The 25,074-nt window shown below is 47.2% G+C and overlaps 1 protein-coding gene across 1 annotated transcript in view; it reads right to left on the reverse strand.

Annotated features, from left to right (window-relative positions):
- COL4A1 (collagen type IV alpha 1 chain) overlaps nt 1-25,074 on the reverse strand; it is a gene marked incomplete at its 5' end in the record, with an annotated part of 385,843 nt that overhangs the window by 87,197 nt on the left and 273,572 nt on the right. The window contains one exon of the mRNA XM_056856619.1: nt 9,268-9,318. Within this exon, the coding sequence (XP_056712597.1) occupies nt 9,268-9,318 (51 nt within the window). The remainder of the gene's footprint in view (nt 1-9,267; nt 9,319-25,074) is intronic.

Consider the following 25,074-nt stretch of genomic DNA (forward strand, 5'->3'; position numbering starts at 1 on the left):
AAATGATCTCTGACTTTTGGGTTTGAATCCAACCGGCCAGATCTGGCCATTTTTCTAGCACTGCCAAGTGTCTGGGACTCCGTGCTCCGTCCAGCCTTCTATGCTGTTTTGAAACGCCCATTTCCCCAGGGCATTGAAGGGTGGGGAAAGGATAGCATGGGGACAGAGCGACTCAGCAAGCAGTGACTCAGCAAACAGCAAACAGAACTCATGCCTGCATGACTTGGCATCCAGTTTTGGTGACTCAGGAATATGGTGCTGAAACAACTAGAAAAAATAACGTGTTTTCCTCTGTTATGTGTTCTCCTTGCTAGAATTTTCCATCCAGCATTTCTGACTACTCATTGCTGCAGTTGTACTGACGGAGCCTTAATAATCAACACCATGGATGATTTGCAAAAAAAAAATATTATGTTCTGGTCTCTGAACATTCTGGCTAGGGTGGAATATGCATGATGAATTCCACTCATATTATGGGATGCTGTTTCAGCTACCAAGGGCTTTTTCTTGCAGACTGGCGAAAGTGAAATGTGTCTGAGAGAGAGGGCCGTGCCTGTCTTCTCTCTCACGACAGTCTCCCTAAGGAATTCATCATGCATGTTCCACCGAAGTCCATCCCTTCCAAAATGTTCAGAAACCAGATCACTATGGGAGAATTCAACAATCTGCATCCACACCAAGAGTGTAGTGTAAACCAAGTAATCCCCACAATCACGCTCCAGTTGTGACAGTCAGCATCAATGAAGTGATATTCCATCCATCCATCCATCCATCCATCCATCCATCCATCCATCCATCCATCCATCCATCCACCCACCCATCTATCTATCTATCTATCTATCTATCTATCTATCTATCTATCTATCTATCTATCTATCTATCTATCTATCTATCTATCTATCTATCTATCTATCTACCTACCTACCTACCTACCTATCTTCATTTGTATTCCACCTTTCTCCACAATGAGGAACCAAACTGGCCTACAACATTCTCCATTTTATCCGCATAATGACCTCGTGAGGTAGGTTTCTCTGAGAGAATGTCCAGGTCCAAGGTCACCCAACAAGCTTCCACGACAGATTGGGGATCTGAACCTGTGTCTTCTGGATCCTAGTCTGACACTCTACCCACTGGAGCATGCTGGCTCTCCACATGTGAGCAAAAGGCTCACAAGAGCAATTCCAAGTAGAGCTGTACTCTTCTAAACCCATTGACTTTGTGGTGGTGGGAAGTGCCCTCAAGTTACAGCTGACTGATGGCGACCCCGTAGGGTTTTCAAGGCAAGAGACGTTCGGAGGTGGTTTGCCATTGCCTGAGAGAGTTCTGACAGAACTGTGACTAGCCCAGGGTCACCCAGCAGGCTTCATGTGGAGGAGTGGGGGATCGAACCCAGTTCTCCAGATTAGAGCCCGCCGCTCTTAATCACTATGCCATGCTGGACATAGAAAGGTATAATTCTGTCTAGGGCTGCACTGTCAATTGCTTTCATTTAGGGCGCTTTCACAGATCCTGCATAATGCACTTTCTATCCACTTTCAATGCACTTTGACAATCATTTGCAAGTGGATTTTGCTGTTTCACACAGTAAAATTCAGCTGCAAAGTGCATTGAAAGTGGATTGAAAGTGCATTATTCAGGATCTGTAAAAGCGCCCTTTAATCATCAACAAAAACACACATATGAACACAGGAAGCTGCCTTATGCTGAGTTAGACCACAAGTCTATCATAGTCAGTATTGTCTTCTAAGACTGGCAGTGGCTCTCCAGAGTCAGGCTGAAATCTTTCATGTCAACTACAACCTGATCCTTACTGGAGATGCTGGGGATTGAACCTGGGACCTTCTGCATGCCAAGCAGATGCTCGACCATTGAGCCAGATCCAAGCAGCAATAGAGACCGCATCAAGAAAAAGACATTCATCCCCTGCTTGAATTGTGGTCTGGCTCACTCCAGAGTCCCTTCAGATCCTCTCAGCAAACTGGCAGAAGCCCAACCCAGCCTGCTTTTGCTGACTCACTCTTCTGCAGCTGCTGGAATTGGTGACACAGCACAACACTGTCATGGATGATCTACGCCACGGTAAGAAGCCCTTTGGCGGTAAATTTTCTGCTGTCCCGCGATCAGATATCGCCATTAGCCTGCAGAGTCTTGAAGATGTCCTTTTCAGGACCACACAGCCAAAGTCAGAGAAAACATAACCACTCAGTCTGAAAAATTGCTTTGCCCTGGGGAAATCTGGATTCTTAACAGCTGCTGAATATGGAAGCATTGGGAAACAACTAGTTTATGGCCCATTTTCATAACATTTGCAAAACTCAGGTCTTGCAGAACACAATAAAAATGCATGGTGTAACAAAGCCCCCGTTCCTAGAACTGTACCATGAAATATTAAAGAGAGCGGAAAGTCAACACAGGGGAGCAGTCGACTGCAGCCACCAATATTCATCAGTGTCCCCATGTCCCTCTTGTCTTTCCACCGGCAACCATCCAGCTTTCCAGCAGCTGCAGAGGCAAGGATTTCCATACGCCCAGGGCAATGCGGACTTCACGCAAAGCCAGCAACAAAATCAGCAGGAATATTGACCAGGGGGAATCCAGGTTGTTCCCATGTAGAGTGGCCCACCATCAGCTCTAAAAAGCTTCCTGTGATTCTCAAGATTGCATGGCATGCAGCAGTGCAACGGATGTTTCCTGATGCAGTCACGAGGGGCTGTGGCTCAGTGGCAGAGCATCTGCATTGCATGCAGGAGGTCCCAGGTTCAATCCCTGGCATCTCTAGCTCAGGTTGTCAATGATGTATAAGGCAACTGCATGCACATGAGAGTAAAGTGATGGTGGAAACGGCCAAATTACTTTCAAACCCAGAGATGTTTTGCATGAACAGGCAGCCCTCTGACTTCCTACCTTTCCTGGGGGACGGACTGTGGCTCAGTGGTAGAGCATCTGCTTGGCATGCAGAAGGTCCCAGGTTCAATCCCCAGCATCTCCACTCCAGACTAGGCAAGTAGGTGATGTGAAAGACCTCTGCCTGAGACCCTGGAGAGCTGCTGCCAGTCTGAGTAGACAATACTGACTTTGATGGACCAAGGGTCTGATTCAGTATAAGGCAGCTTCATGTGATAATGGATGAACACTGTTAGTGTAAAAGGGTGGGACCATGACCCAATGGTAGAGCATCTGCTTCACCCGCAGAAGGTCCCAGGTTCAACCCCCGGCATCTCCAGTTTAAAAAGTACTAGGTAATAGGTGAAAGATCTCCGCCTGAGACCCCACAAAGCTGCTGCCAATGCTGACCTTGACAGACCAGGGGACTGAGTCAGTAGAAGGAAGCTTTGCGTGTTCACTTTGTGGGAACATCTACTGGTATTGCTGAATTAGCACTCCTCTTGCATATATTCCGAACTGTCTTGTTGTTGAGAGTGTATGAGACCATGACTATATTAGGTTGCATTATGCCAGCGTTGGCAGATGCCAAAATAGCAGAACCACAGGATTGCCCTGCCAGGTATGATTTGAGAGAGTGAAAGCCATGGAGAGTAATATATAACAATGCTGTGAGGAATAATTTCTAATACATCTAATGCCCAATGGCCCCATCTCTGGATACTTAAATCGAGAGATTCATGACCTGAATAGGGAAGGAAGATCTTTCTACAAACCTGAGATAAGACCTGAGTTTGCCGAAAAACCTAAAAGCTTAAAAAAAAATTGGGGGTTAACCCCTCCCAAATAACTGAAGCAGTGCCTGTATTTTTGAGAAATGGATGCCTTCTGAGATCTCAGTGGCCATTGTGGGGGTTGCTAGACAACCACAACAATATTGCCAGCCTTCAAACCTTGATCTATCAGTAAAAGGCAGGGAAGAGGGGGGAGGGCCATTTCCCAGGCCACCCCTGCTTCCCTCCCTCCCCCCCTGGAGAGAGGATTCCCCAGGGCCAAGCTCAGCAGCAACCACTGGGCAACTTGTTACCACGCAATTTGGGCAACTCACTCAAATTCAACAGTGGCCACAACTTGATGCCTCACAACCTGCTTGGGCCCAGCAGCAGCCTCCAACACTACCTGTGTGACTTGGCTGGGCCCAGCAATGGCCATCACACATCTAACCTGAGCAGCTTGCTACCAGGCGTGATGTAGTGGTTAAAAGCGGTGGTTTGGAGTGGTGGACTCTGATCTGGAGAACCAGGTTCGATTCCCCGCTCCTCCACATGAGCGACGGAGGCTAATCTGATGAACTGGATTTGTTTCCCCACTCCTACACACGAAGCCAGCTGGGTGACCTTGGGCTAGTCACAGCTCTCTTGGAGCTCTCTCAGCCCCACCTATCTCACAGGGTGTCTGTTGTGGGGAGGGGAGGGGAAGGTGATTGTAAGCCCATTTGATTCTCCCTTAAGTGGCAGAGAGAGTCAGCATATAAAAACCAACTCTTCTTCTTCTTCTGCAACATGGCCAGAAGGAGGGAAGGCTGAGAGGAAGTGTGGTGTAGTGGTTAGAATATCAGACTAGGAGAGTGATGGCGAACCTTTTAGAGACCTAGTGCCCAAACTGCAACCCAAAACCCACTTATTTATTGCAAAGTGCCAACACAGCAATTTAACCTGAATACTGAGGTTTCCTCCCAGCTCGGCAAGGGGGGCCCCGCGGGGAGTCCAGGGAAGGGGCGGCGGCTTTGAAGGGCTCCGCGTTCCCACAGAGAGGGTTCGGCGTGCCGGACTTGGCACGCTTGCCATTGGTTCGCCAACACGGGACTAGGATCTGGGAGACCCAGGTTCAAATTCCCACTCTGCTATGGTAGTTTGCCGGGTGTCACTGGGCCATTGAGGAGAATGACGTAAGCTGCTTTGGGTCCCCGTTGGGGAGAAAGGTGGGATATAAATGAAGTAAATAAATAATAAAGCTGAAGACTGGGGGGCAAACAGAAGTTGGTTGGTGAGTATGAATGAGATAAGGAATTAGGGAAAGGGGAGAGGATATGTGGGCTTCTGGGGGAAAGAAAGAGGAAATAGTGTGGAGAAGAGGTCAGGGGGAAATGAAGTGACACCCCCACCCCTCGCAAGTCCTGGTGGGTTTCCCCCTTGTAATTTTTAATAAATGATTCATGAAGAATGAATTATGGCAAAGGTGACTGAGTTAAGAACTAATAATCTGTGAATGACTAGTGCAGTGAGAAAAATCTGGTTATCATTATGCAATGACTGGAGTGATTATACCTAATGTCAGCATTGCCGTAACAAGGCACTAGTTTTCCATGTACAAAATAACATATTTAATAACTGTGGTTAGCCATTAAAAGATGTTATCATCATTACTCCCATTAATTTATAGCTAATTTTATCTTTTTTAGGAATATTGTCATTGCATATTGTGGCAACCCTTAATGTGGCCACTTGATGGAGCTATTTCAGAAAAACGTTCCCCACCGAGGACAGAAGGACCACGCTGTCCTCGCCCATTTTTCAAGCTTCCAAGCACAACATTGCAGAAACAAACTCAAGCTTTGCTTCCAAGATTTTGTCCTGCAGTCTAGCGATGAGATGTTTACTACTTTTATTTCACGATAAAGGGGGCAAATGTCAAGGCTGATGGCCAAACTACACATTACACATGAGATCCATGGTTGGGTTTCCCTCAATGTTTTCTTTAAAACTAAACAGCAGCCACCAAGAGAGCCCAACCGGGCTTGGGGCTGTGGTAATGGGGGAAGGAGTTAGAATTGTTATCCCTTCCCCTCCTTGGCATTTCTCTTAATAAAAATCACCCCCTCGTCATGTGACATTTAGCCACATTACCCCTATTTCCCCCCCACACCAGAGGTAACAGCAGCTTTAGGTAGGAAGATGGAGTTTTATCAGAAGAAATGCAAAACCTCCACTACCACTAGTACCTCAGTTCTAATCTAATCCTCCTCTCTGCATTTGAGTCTCTCCTAATATACGTCTGCCCTTACCAGGATAGCCCAGGATTGCCTGATCCCATCAGATCTCAGAAGCTAAGCAGGGTTGGCCTGGTTAGTATTTGGATGGGAGACCTCCAAGGAATACCAGGGTCGTGACGTGGAGACAAGCAATGGCAGACCACCTCTCAACGTCTCTTGTCTTGACAACCCCATCAGGGGTTGCCATAAGTCAGATGTGATTTGATGGCAAATAAAAGAGTATACGTCCACATACCAGCTGAGGTCAGACCTATATCTACTCCAAAAGGTGCCTTCCTATCAACAGATTCATTTGGCCACAACAAAAGCTACCATCTTTTCTGTAATTGGTTCCACCCTCTGGAAGTCTTCCCAAAGTAGTGTGTAAAGCGCCTTGGCAAAATTTAGTAAATTTGGTGGTGGAAAGCACTGTCAAGTCACAGCCAATTTATGGTGACAAAGGGTGATGGGCACAACCACAAAATGGCTGTCGCAGGAGGTGGTGTCAACCACCAAAGGGCCACCATAGGAGGTAGAGCTACACACAGAAACACAGAGGAAATCCAAGTGGTGCGGGAAAAGAAGGGTAATTTCTTTTAAATGCCCTGGGAAAGAGGAGTGAGAGAGAATATAACCAACACTGTGGTGGCAGTGGCTGCTGAAACAGCATTATTTTAATCTGTACAGTCAATCAGATCTCCAGTGGCCAATCAGAAGCTCTGCTGGCACCACACACTTTCTAAAAACACTTGGCGGATGCTAGAAAAGGTCTTGGTAGACACTATGGTGCCTACAGGCACCAAGTTGGAGATCCTTGCCATAGGGTTTTCAGGGCAAGAGATGAACAGAGGTGGCTTGCCATTACCTGCCTCTGCACATCAGCCCTAGATTTCCTTGGTGGTCTACCATCCAAGTACTAACCAGGACTGATCCTGCTTAGCTTCCAAGATCTGGGACATTTTCTAGGGCTTAGAAAATTTAGCAAATCAATTTTATTCCAGTGAGCCTTGGGGCAGGGCTTTAGCTGTTGGCCACACGATGATCAACTTAAAGTTGCGCTATGATACAGATCGTCTGTGTATGCTTGGTATTAATTCCAGTGGTATCCAGTGGCTTTTGAGGCCTTCTTTTGCTTGTGTATATCATTTGAATTAATAGCGTTGTACAGATTTTTTGTAAGCTCTTTCTGGCGTTTGAAGAATTGCAGAAATATTATACAAACACATAAATAATAACCAAGAGAACTGACCACAGATCTCATGTGTAATATTGTAGTTTGGTCATCAGCCAGCACTTCTCAAAACATTTTGGATTGGGATTTAATCACTTCGAAAATGTCTGTTTCTTTGGGAATCACTTCTAAATTCACTCTACTTTTCAGGACCCACCTGCAAAGGGCTACTTTCCCCCATGCAATACAAACTGCCAAATTCTCACGCCAGTTGACACTGAGCAACTTTACGTTTTATTTTTCATCTTTATAAATATATTGAACTAGTGAGCAAGAACCTGCATTTCATGGCCATCTTGCACATAATGCAGAGGCAAACCCAAATTTGCCATCAATCCATCTGATTTGAAAATCGCTGTCCTGAGCCTCCCGCCCACCCCCACAGGTAGCCTTAGCGTTCCCCATTACTATGTATAGGGGTGAAGGTTGGATAATGAAGAAAGCTGACAGGAAGAAAGTAGATTCCTTTGAAATGTGGTGTTTTAGAGGAGAGTTTTAGAGATACTGTGGACTGCCAAAAAGACAAATCGGTGGGTTCTAGATCAAATCAAGCCTGAATTCTCTCTAGAAGCTAAAATGACTAAACTGAGGCTATCGTACTTTGGTCATATTATGAGAAGACAAGAGTCGCTGGAAAAAACAATGATGCTGGGGAAAGTTGAAGGCAGCAGGAAAAGAGGAAGACCCAACATGAGATGGATTGACTCTATAAAGGAAGCCATGGCCCTCAGTTCGCATGACCAGAGAAAGGCCGTTAAGGAGAGGACATTTTGGAGGACATTGATTCATAGGGTTGCCATCGGTAAGAAGTGACTTGATGGCACTTCACACACACACACACACACACACACACAGCCTTCCTTCTCTCATCTTTCAACATTCTTCCACCCTGATCCGCTATGGGAAACCCCTTAGCTTTCACACGTAGATGGCCTTCTGGCTTGAGGTCTGCACACAGTGCAGAGTGTCCCAGGACATTTGAGGCGTCTTCCTTCCTTGCAGCTTCATCAGCCCCTTTGGGGTACAGGGGAGCACTGATCCCAGGCACCCACTTCCTCTCTCCCCCAATAAGTGATCAGTGTCATCCAATGCAAAAGGGAAAAAAAATTCCGGAGCAGGATTTAAGTAAAATGAAAATGATCCAATATTGTTTTCTTTCAGTCCTGTTATGGACGATATAATAAAGTACCACTAGCACAATGTATTTGCATTTGTGGTTCTGCTGTAGAGGATTTATCCCATTATACTTTAGCTTGTCCTCTTTATGCAAGACCTAGGGAAAAATTCATTTGTACCATATTAACTGGGTTAAACTCATTTCCTGATTCCAATAAATTAGTATTTTCAATTGTCAGATACTGACTAATTAATCACTTACAGGCTGTCACTTTTCGCTCTAGCAGCTAGAAAGATAAGAGCCAAACTGGTACCGAAGAATGTAACTTGCCAGAACTGATGGCCAGCTGTGTGTGTGTGTGTTAAGTGCCGTCAGGTCATAGCTGACTTATGGCGACCCCTTATGGGGTTTTCAAGGCAAGAGACTAACAGAGGTGGTTTGCCAGTGCCTTCCTCTGTATAGCAATCCTGGACTTTCTTGGTGGTCTCCCATCCAAATACTAACCAGGCTGACCCTGCTTAGCTTCTGAGATCTGACGAGATCAGGCTAGCCTGGGCCATCCAGGTCAGGGCGATGGCCAGCTAGGATATATTTTAATTATATTGTATTTTATCATAATTTATATGGCATTTTGTATTTTATCTTTTATCTTTATTGTATAATTTTCTTGCTTTATAGTTTAATTTACCTTGTAATGGCCTTTGGCTATTTACAAATAAAAATATTTACTTACTTAAAATTTAAAAATATACTTACAGCAGGCATTTTAAAGCTAGCTAGCCTAGCTTCATAACAAAACTCAGCACAGGACGTATTAGGATACTATAGAAAGAGATGTTGCAAACAGAGATATCCTGATTTGGGATTTTGTCCAAGTCAGGGTTGTTTCTGACGACAGTTTTTAAATGGGCCAACTTTCACATCCATGCCTTTTTCTTCCACTAATTCTTTACCAAAATCAGCAAGAAAAACGACAACACTGTAAACACTGGGTATACTTACTTTGTCCCCCTTTACTCCACTGCAGTCACATTTTCCACAGCTGGAACAAGCCTGAAAATCAAAGGAAAAACCAATATTTGAATTTTGCAACCAACACGTGGTAAACTGCCAGTTAGAGAATATGGTGACATACAATGAAAATACAGCTGCGGTCGCCCAAACTGGTCAAAGTGTGAACCGCTAAGCAACTGACTTCATGCTCTCTAAAAATATGGATTACAAGTGATCTCCAGATGACAGAGATCAGTTTTCCTGAAGTAAATGGGGCAAAACCTAATGCGCCTTTCAAATGTCTGGGTTCAAACGGCCTCGAATTGCATCCAGAAGCAAAGTGGAGGTCAGTGTTGTTCTTGGAAGCCCAGAAACTACCAGTTTCAAGCGTGCCGTGGTTCATTCCCTCCTCGGGAACGTTTGGGTTGTGGTTCTGGAACGGAGGGCTAGACATCCCAGCATTTCCAGAACCCTCCTGTGACAGGCCTTTTCTACCCACCGAGGGGACCCACACAGCCGCGTATGATTTTTGGGGAACCAGGTTGGTTTAAACTATAAACCTTCCCCTCAGTTACCAGGTGTTTTTAAGGTAGCAAGTGTATAGGAATGGGTTCACAGCTGTGAGGTACGTTCTGTGGTGTGCAAGTAGAATACGGTTGAAAGAGCCCACATTTATAATTCTGGTAGATCTCCAGGCCCCGTCCAGAGGTCTGCAACCTAGGGAGGGGCTCCCGTGTCAATCTGAGCCAGGAAAACTGGGGAGCTTCTCCGCCACAAGCTGCCTTTGGGAGATCATGCCCACATCTCTTTAGCTATGAAACTAGCAATCCTTAGGAGGTGGCATGGTCGTTTTCGCGAGGAGCAATCTCCTTCCAGATTCAGCAACCTTTTTTTGGCCCAGAAGGAGAGGATAGATGGCTACAAACATGCCATGTTGCAACATTCTCCTCCGCCTTTGAACCAGACAACTTGGGAGAGATGGAATTAGGCTGCAGGGTGCGGCAGAGCTTGCAGCACAGCTCGTGGCATGCTGGGTGCAGGCCTTGCCCACATCACAATATCTAAATACTGTCCAAGTCACAGATGTTTGCTCTGGTTTTCGCAATCCATGCTGAAAGTTTTGATATACGAATCCAACACAGTGGGGGGGAACAGCTCGCTGTGTTGAAGGGTTGGGTAGGTGGCCTGTATCCCCCATGTGGTGTGTCTAGCCCCAATGTGCAACTCAGAGTCTCCGCCTTTTCTGGGTCTCTGCAATGCACTTCTCAGTATACCCAGCTTTATATCAAGACAACTAAGGGCAAAACTTCAGCAACATTCCTTTGTAAACCAAAGGAGAGGAACTACAATCTAACAGGCAGCCTATATCTCTACAAACATACGGCCCTTGGGCCGGATTCGGTCCCTTGAGAGCTCTTATTCGGCCCCCCGAGCCAGGCTGGCCAACCAAGGCAGCCACCAACCCCCCTCCGATCTGGACTGGCGAAGTCTGGCCAACCAAGTGACATTTATGTCCAATCCGGCCCTCATAACAAAGGAGTTTGGCACCCTTGTTCTACGCAACAGCGACTGGTTGAACAAAGAGCCAGGCTCCCAGAACTATCTGGGCTTACTCTAAAAACAAAGGGTAGCCCTTCTCTCAAGCAAGTCTGACCCCAGCTGAGCTGACCTCAACTCGTTTATCAAATTAGGCCACCATGGAAGGAAGAAGAACTGCAAGAGCCATTCTGCCCTTCTCTACTCCTCCTGGGAACGCCTAGAGGGCTTCTGACAGCATCATTTTTTTACCATCTGGTACTAGAAAAGCCATTTCAAATGTCTAGGTTTACATGGGGGGCGGAAAACGCTGGTGAGGGGAACTCTTTCTAAACAAGGGTTGATTTCATAAACAGGAGCTCTTCTGACTTCAATTTAACATCTTCTGGAAAGCCAGACGCATGACTCAAAAGACTCGGACTTTGCCAGTTCTCATGACCTTTTTGGAAGTGGAGAAGTCACCACAGCTTTTCAGTCTCCGGTGTCATAGGGGATAATGAAAACATCCCCAATAGCAAGAACAGTTTTCCAGAACTTGGCAACTCGGGAGGGATCTATCCACATGGGGTCGATTGCGCAAGACCGTCCCCCTGCACCAAAAAAACATGAATTTTGAATCCCAGAAATTCCTCATTGCATGAACTGACTCGACACCTACCAAGAGAGCGAGAGAGAGCATGTGCGCAAGAGAGAAGTAGGGCACAGATGCAAGCTGGCAACAGAAGGAGGAAAACAAACTATAGAAGGAACTTCATCAACATGAGGGTGGTCACTTGGTCAGCATTTCATAGGCTGGATCCAAATTTAAGTGCTTGACCTGTGACCAGTCCTGGAAGCTGCAAAGCCAGAAAATATCACAGCCAAACTTGCTTCTGACTGCCAGTGGGGATGCATGAGACGCAGAGAAGCACCCTCAGGCATCATGTGGCATTTGCATGGGCCAGCGATGCAGGCTGCTGCTTTGGGTGGGAAGGGAATGACTGCACAGTGTGTGCCAAAGCACAAAGATTTCTTTCTTGGCCAGGCAGCTGCTGAAGGGACTGCTGGGAGGCTTTTCTTTTTCCATGCGGCACGGCAGTGTGCTTGCGCTCAGCTCCCAGCCACCCTCCGGCAGAACCGCCAGATGGGCCAGAACATAGATTGGGTCTTTCCACACCGGTCATGTGAATCCCTGTTTTCTCATGCCAACAGGCAGAGGAGATGAGTCTCTGTGACCCACCGAGAGTGTCAATGAGAGTGAAATCGACATGGGTTGAGGAACACAGGGGCCTGCTCATGTTCAGAGACAGAGTTAGGGCTGCCAGGTCCCCTCTGGTCACTGGTGGGGGATGGGGGGTAGGGTTGTTAGATCCAGGTTGGGAAGTGGGGAGAGGGAGGGCAATTGTAAGCCGCTTTGAGACTCCTTAAAGGTAGAGAAAAGCGGGGTATAAAAACCAACTCTTCTCCTCCTTCACCCATCTCTCTTTAGAATTCACCAAGAGAAGCTGGGTGCAGATGTTCATCATGCGTCTCATGCTCCAGTCATGAGCGTTCTGTTGATGTGATGGTTGTCTTAGGGATGGGTGTGTGGCAAGCCTACCAGCCCAGCAGTGAAGCAGCAGCTTGCTGTTTGAAATACACCGTCCCCTTCTTGCCCACTCACCCCTGTGCCCCCACCTGCCAGTGCATCCTCCCTTTGCCTACCTGCAAGCTCTCCCACCACCAGCAGTCACCACTGCCCACACTGCCTGCACGCCCTCTTCCTGACGATGCTGTGCTGGATGCTGCTCGAAGTGCCACTGTCATGGCAACCAGCAACGTGGATGCTTTGTGCACTACCCCACATGTGCAGGGGGTTGGACTAGATGACCCTGGTGGTTCTATGATTCTAGGGTATGCTGCCGCCGCCCCTGCCGCTCCAGGTCAGGGGCTACATGAGCATCCTGCAGCATTCAGAGCTACATGAGCATCCTGCAGCATTCAGAGCTACAGCAAAACTCCATCATAATGTGCAGCGAGACACATTTTTGTGCAGTAGGAATTGATCTGCGTAGTTGGGCAGGGTTTAACAAGAAGCTAGGCTGTTCCTTAAATAGATGGGAGGGGGAGATAAAAAAGAAAATGAATGCTGCCTTTCTTCCTCTGCCCTTTACCCTTCCTTCTTGTTAGAAAAAGTTCGGATGCTCTTGCTTACAGATTGGGATGGGGCGTTGCCCTAGCGGACTGGGCGGCAGAGAAAAAGGCTTAGAATAAACCCACCGCAATAAGACAAATCTGCTGCAGAGGGGGGAGACGGTTTGGGACAGCAGACAGTTCTTCATTTTGCCCCAGAATTTTCAGCAACCTTGCTATATCGTGCCAGAAAGGGAGAATTTCCCAAAGCCTTCTTCCTCACCCCTGCTTCTTCATTGATGCTTCATTCTTCATAGTGCAAAGCTACTCCTTTGTACAAACATCTTTACTGTCCATCATGTGCCTAGTTAAAATATCCTTTTAGGGGTGTGCATTCAGCTAAAGATGAACCGAAAAAAACCCAAAAAGTTTTTTTATACCGAAAAATGGCGGCAATATAAGGGAGCCGAAAATTGGATCCCGAATAATGTTGAATTTTTTTCAGCATTATTCGGGGCCGCTTTGGCCCCACCACCATTTTTAAATAATCCCTCTCCTCCTTACTTACCTGTTGGCTGGGTCTGCACCACCCAGCGTTTAGCTCTGTGCTGCCTGCCCCCTCCGAAGTCCATGTGGACTTCGGAGGGGGCAGGCGGCACAGAGCTAAACGCCGGGCTCAGCCACGCTCAGCATTCAGCTCTGTGCCGGGTACTGTATTTTTAGGTTCGGGTTTAATAAATCCCCAAATTTTCAAATGTCCAGAAAAGGCTGATATTGCAATTCGGCTTTTTCGGAAAAAAATTCTGGGTCTATGAAACCAGAACCCAAAAAATACCAGAAAAAATGGTGCACAGCCTTATATCCTTCAAGAAAATACAGCATAGAGCAATGATACATGATAGAAGGGATAGCATACTTGTGTTTCTGGTGGGAATCCTAGGCTTGACACAACTGGATAATTTCAGCAGCAGGTAGGTTTGCCAACCTCCAAGAGAGTCCTGGAGTTCTCCCGGAGTTGCAACTGATCTCCAGACTACAGAGGTCAGCTCACTTGGAGAAAATGGCAACTTTGGAGGGTGGACTCTACGGCCTCACATCCCCGAGGAGCTCTCTCGCCTCCCCAAATCTCTAGGAATTTCCCAAGCCGGCGTTGGCAACCCCAGCAGCAAGTACGGCTCACTGGTCTCAACAGGGGGATGAAATTAGAGTGGGAAGAGTTGAGGTTCTGTGACCAGGCCTTCCCAGTACCATGAACATTAACCTCACTATATGTCCCCCCAACAACTCCCTCTAAGGCTCGCTGATGCAGGACTTCTGCTATAAGCCAACCCCCCCAGGATAGAGCTGATTGTCCTGGCTCTCTTTTGTTTTTGTTTTTCTGGGTGTGTGGGGGGTTACATAATGGCTTTACCAAATGCTGTGATTCATGCAGCAACATCTACTGTTTAGGTTACAGTGGAAAAGAGAAGGTTAAGGGGTGGCATGATAGCCACGTTTAAACATCTGAAGGGATGTCATGTTGACGGAGGAACTAGCTTGTTCTCTGTTGCTCCAGAGACTAGGACACGGAGTAATGGATTTCAACTAAGAGAAAAGCGATTCCACCTAAACATTAGGAAGAACTTTCTGACGGTGAGGGCTGTTCGACGGTGGAATGCGCTGCCTCGGGGTTGGGGTTGGGGGGTGGAGTCCCCGTCTTTGGAGGTCTTTAAGCAGAGGCTGGATGGCCATCTGTCGGGAGCGCTTTGATTGTGGGATCCTGCATGGCAGGGGGTTGGCCTCGATGGCCCTTGTGGTCTCTTCCAACCTTGTGAACTTGTGACCAAGACGAACAGGGAGTGGGAAGTGCAGGAACAAGCCGTGCTGTTCTGTGGGCACAGCGGCCCATCATGTTAAGGGAAGCCTTTTGCCACTGGGGAGAGACCGAAGAGCAAGACTAGCAGAAGCTGGAACCGCCGAAACCTCAGCTTGCTTCTGCTTCGCTGTGGCCAAACGCCGCTGTCCCTCGAGCATTATGCAATTCTCTGATTCATGGTTTTTGGCCTGAAGCAATGTAGGGTGGAGCTGGTACGGTTTAAAAAACAAAACAAAATGTAGGTAATGACAGGATTTATGAGAAACCTCAAGCCAGATTGAAAACCCACAGTGGGGATTCATGCCAAAATAGCACCAGCAGGTGAGAAATACAGCTGGGGAAACTCAGGTAAGGCAAGCAGGAGGTGGTTTTTGCAAAAGCAACAGAGCTAAGTAAGGGTACGGCAGCTCCGTGGCCACTGAGTCATAAGGAAGGTGAGGCAGAACAAGGACAGCGGAACGAGGAAAGCCAAGTTACCCAAAGTCCATTCACTTCAAAACGGCATCGTTTTATTTTAGAATGATGCCACAGACCCGATTCGGCTGACCCTGAATACTGGCAGGAAAAGTTCTCAGCTTTTAACTGTCCTTCCCTGTTGTCCCGGGGAAAACATGACCCCGTTAGCCGCTTGTCTGCCTAACGCATTATTCAAATAAAGGGGTGACAGTGAATCTTCTCTGTCAAAGCAGGACAGAAAACCAGGACGGTAGCTCTGCATGCGCCTCAGATCCCACCAAATAGGGAAACGGCGAGGCGTCGCCAGCTGGAGGCCGCTTATCTCCCAAATTCCTTCAGCATTCCCTTCTCCGACAACATGTCAAATAAGTCTCCAACTATATTACTATCCCAGCCATCCCCCCCCCGCCACCACCAGAGAAATTAGCTCAGACATGAATTCAGAGGCATCGCTGTTTTTCAACAGCTCTTGTGTACATATATTTCTCTCTTGTGTACATATATTTAAGTGTGAAGTGTCTACTCTTTATTGGTTTACGACCAACCTATTACCGTTCTGAAACCCAGTTTGCCTAAATCCTCATCCTGTGTGTGTGTGTGTAAAGTACCTTCAAGTCGCAGCCGACTTATGGCGACCCCTTTTTGGGGTTTTCAAGGCAAGAGACTAACAGAGGTGGTTTGCCAGTGCCTTCCTCTGCACAGCAACCCTGGACTTCCTTGGTGGTCTCCCATCCAAATACTAACCAGGGCTGACCGTGCTTAGCTTCTGAGATCTGACGAGATCGGGCTAGCCTGGGCCATCCCGGTCAGGGCTAAACCCTCATCCTACATTGCTGTTATTAATAAAATCTGTTATTTTAAACTTTACCTCACCAAGCCTCTCGTGTGCCATCAATTCCCGACTGCCACAATTTCACTGAAAGATAGTTCTCCTCTCCTCGATCCGTGACGCCCACCTTTCTCCCCAGTGGGAACCCAAAGTGGCTGACATTATTGCCCTCTCTTCTGTTTTATCCTCACAACGGCCCTGCGAGCTCGTCCCTAGCAAAGATCAGGGACCCAAGCAGTGGAGCCGGGCACGTCCCGATCCTTGCACGAGCTCACCTTTTCTCACTTTGAAATACCACCGCACTATTCACTTTAAAACTAAACTTGGAAAACGCAGACCAAAATTCTAGCGTGCGCACTAGGCCTTCTGTCCCAGCACAAATATCTTTTCGGATACAAGGAGGCTTACTTTGTGCAAAAACTCTCTTCTGCTGACGTCATGGCTTTTACACCACCAGAAGAGGCTGCAAGATACGCACCAGTCAAACAATGTGGGATTTGAAAGCGGAAGGTTTAAATGTCCTGGGAAATGAAACCGCTATTAAATGACCGCAGAGGATTCTAGAAATTCTTTGCCAGTGCTCTGAACCTCATGAGAAGTAGTAGTACTTTTTAAAAAAATTACCTCATTCATTCCCTGCCTTTCATCCCAATGAGGACTCAAAGCGGCTTACACCGTTCTCCTCGCCACCATCTTAACCTCACAACAACCCTATGAGGTAGGTAGAGTTGAGTGTCTAACTGGCCCAAGGTCACCCAGCAATAGGGTTGCTATGGCAAGCCTGGCTACCAGGGTTGGGGGCATGGACATGGTAGAGTGTCACAGGTGTGATGATGTCCCTTCTGGGGAAAACCCAGAAATGATGGCAGCTCTAGGAAGCACCAGAAACTCTATGGTAGATGACTCTATGGTAAGCAACTCTTTAGTATCCAGAGTTGCTAGTGATTCCTAGAGCTACTGTCACGTCTGGGTTTTCCACGGAAGTGATGTCATCATGCTTGGGACGCCAGTGGTTTTTTAAAAATCCACTACCACTGCAAGTACAGGTGGGCAATGGTAGCTTGGGCAGCAGATCCCCCACCCCAATCAGGGGTTTGGCAGCCCTACCCAGCAACCTTCCACACCAGAGTAAGAGTTCAACGAAGAAGAAGAAGAAGAAGAAGAAGAAGAAGAAGAAGAAGAAGAAGAAGAAGAAGAGGAGGAGGAAGAGGAGGAGGAGGAGGAGGAGGAGGAGGAGAAGAAGAAGAAGAAGAAGAAGAAGAGTTGGTTTTTATATGCCGACTTTCTCTACCATTTAAGGGAGACTCAAACCAGGTTACAATCACCTTCTCCTCCCCACAACAGACACCCTGTGAGGTGGGTGGGGCTGAGAGAGTGTGACTAGCCTAAGGTCACCCAGCTGGCTTCATGTGTAGGAATGGGGAAACCAGCCCAGTTCACCTCCGCCGCTCATATGGAGGAGTGGGGAATCAAACCCGGCTCTCCAGATCAGACTCCACCACTCCAAACCACCACTCTTATCTACTACACCATGCTGGCTCTCTTAGTAATATGCTCCAGCCACTACGCTACACTGGTCCATAGCTTGTTCCTCTTAAAGGTTTAGGATGGATAACAGCATGTTTGAAAACAGAGGTAAATGTCAGAGAAAATGACAATCCAAAATATTACATGAAATATTACAATGAAATGGTTCTTTAGCTGTGTATCTAGCAACAAAGTCCAGCCATTAGAAAAGAGCAAGAGCCCAGTAGCACCTTAAAGACTAACAAAATTTCTGGCAGGGTATGAATTTTTGTGAGTCACAGCTCACTTCTTCAGCCGTTAGAAAAGCTCATGCGGCGTCTTCCACAAAGATACAGAATTCCACAGCTGGGAAACAGCCTTTTCAGAGGTCTGTCCTCCAGACCCTTACAATTTGCCTGGATGGATTCGTCGAGATGCATAAAGATGTCAGCTGGCAAAGGAGGAAATGCCGGGTCTGAGCCCAATGAGAGTTTTAAGGATCACTAACAACATTCACAGCATTTGTTTGAATTCCACTGCAGAAACACAACTGGCCATTGTGAGCCTGAAATTTCCAAACATGCAGATGGGGAGGGGGGAGCAGGGTTGGGCTCTTTGCTGCTTGCCTCTTAACTGTGCATTCAGAAAGGATCTTCCTTCCAGGGAGGGGAGGATGGAACATGCAGGAGCCTTTTGAAGGATGGAGAAGTGAGAAAGGTCCAACATAAGAAACACAGACTGTTACTTACCCCTGTTTTTGTGTCAGGTGCATGACGAATGCATACATGATGTAAAACCATGTGTCAAGAGTGTATTCCTGGATTTGGCTATGTGGGAACCGCTGCAACACCACCACCACCCCCAGTAGACAGGGAGGACTTGGCAACCCTAGCCCCTCTACCTGAGCCGCATGACACACCTTTCTTGGGGACTTCTTTGCAAATGTCTTTCGATTTCTAGAATTTAGCAGAAAGTGATTTTTGCAGCGCCTATCATGTGAACCAAGAACTTTTCCCGATCTTTATGAACGAATCCTTTAACAAGGTCGACAAACCTTTAAAAAAATGGTTACATACACCTTCAATATAGTGTAAAATGCAGCAAACACACAGAGCAGTGAAAATTCTTAATCAGAAAGAGTTTGCTGATGGAAAAGCCCATCGAAAGTAAAAGAAGTCAGCTCTATCCCCAACATTTTCTAGTGTTGCTGTATATATGTTAGCCAATTTACATGGCATCGAGTACCAGTGAGTTATAAAGAACAAATTTATGCTGTTTATGACTGTTCCTTGGAAGGTGCATGCTACTTTGGCTGTGGTTCTTTTGAGTTTTGATCACATCTACATTAGATTACTGCAATGCAGATAATGGAATTCTGGGCAAGCTCGGCCTGCCTAACTTGTTTAACTTTTCATTTGGGGTAGGTTCTAAGTACTTAACCTTTTACCTGTGTTAGGTCCAGAGAAAACAATAGATGTGTTTAGAAAATTTAATTTCTGCTGTTTAGTTTTATTCTTGATTTGCACATGTGGTGCACAGTACTAGTCTGGATTAGGGTAGATTAACAGCAGTGACCTCACACTGGGAGGGCGCTTACCTTCTTCTCAAATTAGGATTTCACCCCTTCTGCATGTGGGGCTACCTCAGAAGACTATTCGTCAGCTTCAGCTTTTACAAAACAGAATGGCGAGGGTGTTTATCAGCTTCAAGGGGTTACATCTCATCAGTATTAAAAGAAATCTACATGGCCAACCCTTTTACTTTGGGGCACCATACAAAGTGCTGTTTAGTTGTTAGGTAAAAGATTTCACTCTCCAATATATAAAATAATTTCTGTTTCGATTCCAATGGCTTGTTCTGGCATGTACAGATTGTTCCTCCTCCCAGGAATATTAATCAACATTTATTCTTGCCCCTCCACCCCACTTTAGTGGTGTCACGTGGATCAAGATATTGGCCTGTATCCAACCACACAATTCCTCTGACAGAATGGTATTTCCATTTGCAGAAGAGAGGGCAAATTTTTTCTCCTATTTCCCCCTCCCAACTGCAGCCCCCCCCCATTTTATCCCCATGCTGTTCCTGTAGGCCTACGGGGCTCCTAAGAGAAAAGCCTTGGGGAGGGGCTGTGGCTCAGTGTTAGAGCATCTGCTTGGCATGCAGAAGGTCCCAGGTTCAATCCCTGGCATCTCCAGTTAAAGGGACTAGGCAAGGAGGTGATGTGAAAGACCCCTGCCTGAGACCCAGGAGAGCCGCTGCCGGTCAGAGTAGACAACACTGATTTTGATGGACCAAAGGTCTGATTCAGTATAAGGCAGCTTCATGTGTTCAGGTGACCCCAGGAATAAAATCTGGGGGGGGGGGTTAGTGAGCAGCAGCAAGACAGGAAAGCAATGAAGACCCTTGCCTTCGGCAATATAATGAAGACCCTGTCCGCAGGGCCTATGGATGGTTGGATGCATGCCAGTCATTCTTCTATCCATGCTATGTACAAAGGCGTCTATGTTCTTGAGCAGAATGTGATCAATGCCATGCGCTAGACTCTCACAAACACAGACAATGCAAAGCTCTGGGACTTTCAGCATCGGCGGAAGACTCGGCATGAGAAGCTAAGATGATCGGCACCCAGAATCCGGTGGAGTCAACCGGCTTCCGGAACTCGCTGGGGGTGAGGGCACCTGTCTGTGACGCTTTATGCAACTGCCTTTTGCCTGAACTCCAGCGGCCAAGGCCTCCTTCATTGGATGAAAGGAGGCGTCCAGTTTCCCAGAGCTGCTTAACAGGCGGGCTGATAGCAGTTTTGTAAAATCGAGAACAGTGCAATGACCCACAGTCTGCCTAGTAAACGCCATGATGTGACATCACCCCATGGGTTAGTAATGACCTGGTACTTGCACAGGGGGCTACCTTTACCTTTAAGGCTTATTTTTAAAGGTACGGAGGGCTTTGTTGTTCAGTTTTTGGCAGGTGGAACAAAGCAATATTCTATCTGTGATGGGGGCCAAGCTGCGGCCAGCCAGAGCTAGCGGCCTGCAGTTTTCTGCCTTCTCTGCTGAGCACCTCCCGTATTCGGGAGTAGGAGCCGTCAGCACGCTCCACATGCGCTGCCCCACACTCTGCCCCTGCGCTGACCCCTTTCGTTCATGCATACACCCCAGTAACTGTTTCCTCGCTCCGATCTTATCATTCGCTCTTTCTGACATTGACAAAAGATCTGTTGGTAAAATCCTTCCACTTCAGCACATGGAATGAAATTATGAGTCCACGCTGCTTCGTTGCCATTTTAATTGAACGAATCCTGACCTCCCCCCACCTTTCCCCCGCTGCAGACGGGCGCACACAATGGCACATCCGGTCTGTGGCTGGCTTGCCTCTTCTTCCTGCAGTAAGCGTAAACCCTGGCTTGGCACTTGGGCAGACTGGGAATGCCTGCCCCTGTCTCTGCACTCAGATGGGCACCTCCCTGGCAACGCCAGCTCCTCTTTGGCATCCCAGCCTGGTCGCCCTGAGCGCCTAGGTCTGCTCTGTGACGGCCAATTGGGGATTTCCTCGATGTAATCCTCACAATTATTCCATGCTTTTAAAAACTGGCCTCTCAGAAGGTGCTTTTTCCCTTCAACACCTAAGTGGGACTGAAAATAAAACCGAGCAATTACAGGCGGTGTCTCCCCTCCCTTGTTGCAACTGGCTAATTGAGAATTTTTTGATCCCGTCACCTCTATGCCAATTCCAGCAGTGAAAATGTCACAGGGGAAGGGACCGCACTGCAGGGCATTTCGAAATGGCAAAGCAACCAGGAAACAGTGGGCAGCTGCCAACAGCAGCCTCCCACTTGCGCCTTCCACCTGGCCCTTCAATAGCACTTGCCATTCCATATATGGAATATGCACATATATGGAATATATGGAATATGCACATATGCACTGGCCAGGGCTACAACGAAGAAGAAGAAGAAGAAGAAGAAGAAGAAGAAGAAGAAGAAGGAGAAGGAGAAGGAGAAGGAGAAGAACGAGGAGAAGAACGAGGAGAAGAACGAGGAGGAGGAGGAGGAGTTGGTTTTTATATGCCGACTTTCTCTACCACTTAATGGAGACTCAAACCAGCTTACAATCACCTTCCCTTCCCCTCCCCACAACCGACACTTTGTAAGGTAGGTGGGGTTGAGAAAGGTCTAAGTGCTGTACCTAAAGGACTCGTACTAGCCTACTAAAACACGAAAGGGCTCCATGTGAACTTTATTTCCTTAAACAGCATTCTGACACATATTCTGCTCTGCACATGTGCCTTGAGCATTCTGCTGATCTTAACAGTATACAGTAGGGTTGCCAGGTCCCTTTTGGCCATTGGCAGGAGGTTTTTGGGGCGGAGCCTGAGAAACGGGGGTTTGGGGAGGGGAGGGACTTCAATGCCATAGAGTCCAATTGCCAAAGCGGCCATTTTCTCCAGGGGAACTGATCTCTATCGGCTGGAGATCAGTTGTAATAGCAGGAGATCTCCAGCTAGTACCTGGAAGTTGGCAAGCCTAGTGTACAGGTAGAGCAGGTAGAGGGTGAGACCCTGAACCTGCCTGTGCTAAAGTGGAATCCTTTTGACCCGCCTCGCTGTCTTGTTGCTCCTCTCAACGTGTTTGGATAAAGATGCACAAGGCACGGTGGCCTGGTTCTCTGGCCACATGCGCTAGCAGCAAGTCCTTCCAAAAAGGCATAAAAGAACTGCAGCTCTAGCAGCGCTCAAGAGCCTCCCTTAGGATCCCAAACTATGGCTCTGAGATCACTGGTTAAAAGGATCCTGAAGAACTATCATATGACCGGATCAGCGGCAACCCAGACTTGACCCTTCTTGGCTTTAGCTGAACAAGGGATCTTGGAAAACAATGAACACAGCCCAAGGCTGGAAAATTAACAAAAGCAATCAGATATTCTTAAATTATGCAAATGGTGATGGGATTATCTCTAGTTGTCTTGTGCGCATGGACAGAAAAGCCTATTGGCTACAAGGTCTGTCCACGAAGCAATCCAAAGAAAACATGTCCTGCCGATATGATTTGGGTTTTTTTTAAAGTCCATTCATCAAGGAAGACGAGTCCTTGGCTTGGATTCTTGACCAACTGCACACAGAGGAAAGGATCCTGTTTCTTCCTCCTCAAACCCCTCTTGTGATTCCAGCCTCCCAGGGAACCTTTATGCATACAGGATTTTATTTTATTTATATCTCACCCTTTCCCAACCAGGGCTTCCAACAAAATACATACAATATAATGTATAATAAAAGTTAGAACATACAAAATAAAATTATAAATTACTGCTTTAGCTTAAAAGATGGCACTCTAAATTACAAACTTACTATATATACACCAATCATTCCCAATAGCCAGTTGGTTTATAACAAACATAACAGATGGCCAACAATAACCCAAGAATTCAGAGGGAGAAAAAGGAGGGAGGGAAGAAGAAGAAGAGTTTGTTTTTATATGCCAACTTTCTCTACCAAGAATCAAACCAGCTTACAACCGCCTTCCCTTCCCCTCCCCAAACAGACACCCTGTGAGGTTGGTGGGGCTGAGAGAGCTCTAAGAGAGCTGTGACTAGCCCAAGGACACCCAGCAAGGCTTCATGTGTAGTCGTGGGGAAACCAAATAAATTCACCAGATTAGCGTCCGCCTCTCGTGTAGAGGAGTGGGAAATCAAACCCAGTTCTCCAGATCAGAGTCCACCACTCCAAACCACCGCTCTTAACCACTACACCACACTGGGAAGGGAGGCCAGCTGATGTAATGAACTGTCGCTGCCTCGACCATATGCCTGGCAGAAGAGCTTGGTCTTGCAGGCCCCGCGGAACTAAGCTAAATCCCGCAGGGCATGGGTCTCACTAGACAGAGCATCCCACCAGGTTGGAGCCAGAGCCAAAAAGGCCCTGGCCTTGGCCGAAGACAGCCAGATAGTTCTGGGGCCAGGGACCACAAGCAGATTGTTTTCTTAGGAGTGCAAAGCTCTCTGCACGTTAAGTAATACTTGGAACGTGTCTCTTGAATGCTGCTGGGCAGTTTTGCATATGTTCAGTTATGTTTTTATAAGGGTTGGGAAATGTTTTGCTGCACATGTACCCGCTACAGAGGGCTTATGTTATGCAGGTTTATGCTGGGTAGGGAGCGAAGGCAAGGAGGATGAGCCTCCCCCCCCACTACACACACATACACACACAGACACACTTGGTAAGCCTTCTCCGCCTCCGGTCATTCACCCAGGGATATAAAACAGAAACATGACCAAAAGCAGGCAGCGTAGGCTCAGTTGATTTGCCAGATAAAACAAGGGAACGAACCGCAAGGTCTGAGCCTACAAACCACAGGATCCGGCACTGTGGGAATGCTGCACTCTTGCATGTGAGACCAGTGACCCTGGCGGTAGGGTTGCCAGGTCCCTCTTTGCCACCGGTGGGAGATTTTTGGGACGGGGCCTGAGGAGGGGAAACAAGTATGGGAAACAAGCAGGAAGACCTCGAAGCCCTAATACAGGAAGGGGATTTTGACCTAATAGGCATTTCTGAAACTTGGTGGGATGTCACTCATGATTGGAATATTAAGATTGAGGGGTACAACTTGTTTAAAAGGGATAGATTGATAAGGAAGCGGGGAGGAGTAGCACTGTATGTCAAAGATGTGTACACTTGTGAAGAAGTACATGAATCTGAGCATGGTAGTGCAGTCGAGACTCTATGGGTAAACATAAAAGGAATAAGAAATAATCGTGATATTCTCGTGGGGGTCTGCTATCGACCGCCAAACCAGGCAGAGGACTTGGATGGGACGCTCCTAGACCAGATCACAAAGTTCTCAAAGAGACGGGCATGGTGGTCATGGGAGATTTTAATTTTAACAGACATCTGTTGGAAGTCCAACGCTGCTAAAAATGCAAGATCCAATAAATTCCTGACTTGTCTTGCTGACAACTTCCTATTTCAAGACAAATAAATTCCTGACTTGTCTTGCTGACAACTTCCTATTCCAGAAGGTGGACAGGGAAACAAGGGGGTCTGCTATCTTAGACTTGATTCTCACCAACAGGGAAGGTTGAAGGAAAGGTTGAGGGAGTTGGGTATGTTTAGCCTGAAGAGGAGAAGACTGAGAGGGGATATGATAACCATCTTCAAGTATTTGAAGGGCTGTCATATAGAGGAGGGTGCCGAGTTGTTTTCTGTTGCTCAAGAAAGTCGGACCAGAACCAACGGGTTGAAATTAAATCAAAAGAGTTTCCGTCTAGACATTAGGAAGAATTTTCTAACAGTTAGAGTGGTTCCTCAGTGGAACAGGCTTCCTTGGGAGGTGGTGGGCTCTCCTTCCCTTTTTAAGAAGAGGTTAGATGGCCATCTGTCAGCAATGCTGATTCTGTGACCTTAGGCAGATGATGAGAAGGAGGGCATCTTGGCCATCTTCTGGTCACTGGGGAAGTGGAGGGGGGAGGTAGTTGTGAATTTCCTGCATTGTGCAGTGGGTTGGACTTGATGGCCCTGGTGGTCCCTTCCAACTATATGATTCTATGAGGGT

This window comes from Euleptes europaea, chromosome 10 (genome assembly GCF_029931775.1).
Source record: "Euleptes europaea isolate rEulEur1 chromosome 10, rEulEur1.hap1, whole genome shotgun sequence".
NCBI classification, from domain to species: domain Eukaryota; kingdom Metazoa; phylum Chordata; class Lepidosauria; order Squamata; family Sphaerodactylidae; genus Euleptes; species Euleptes europaea.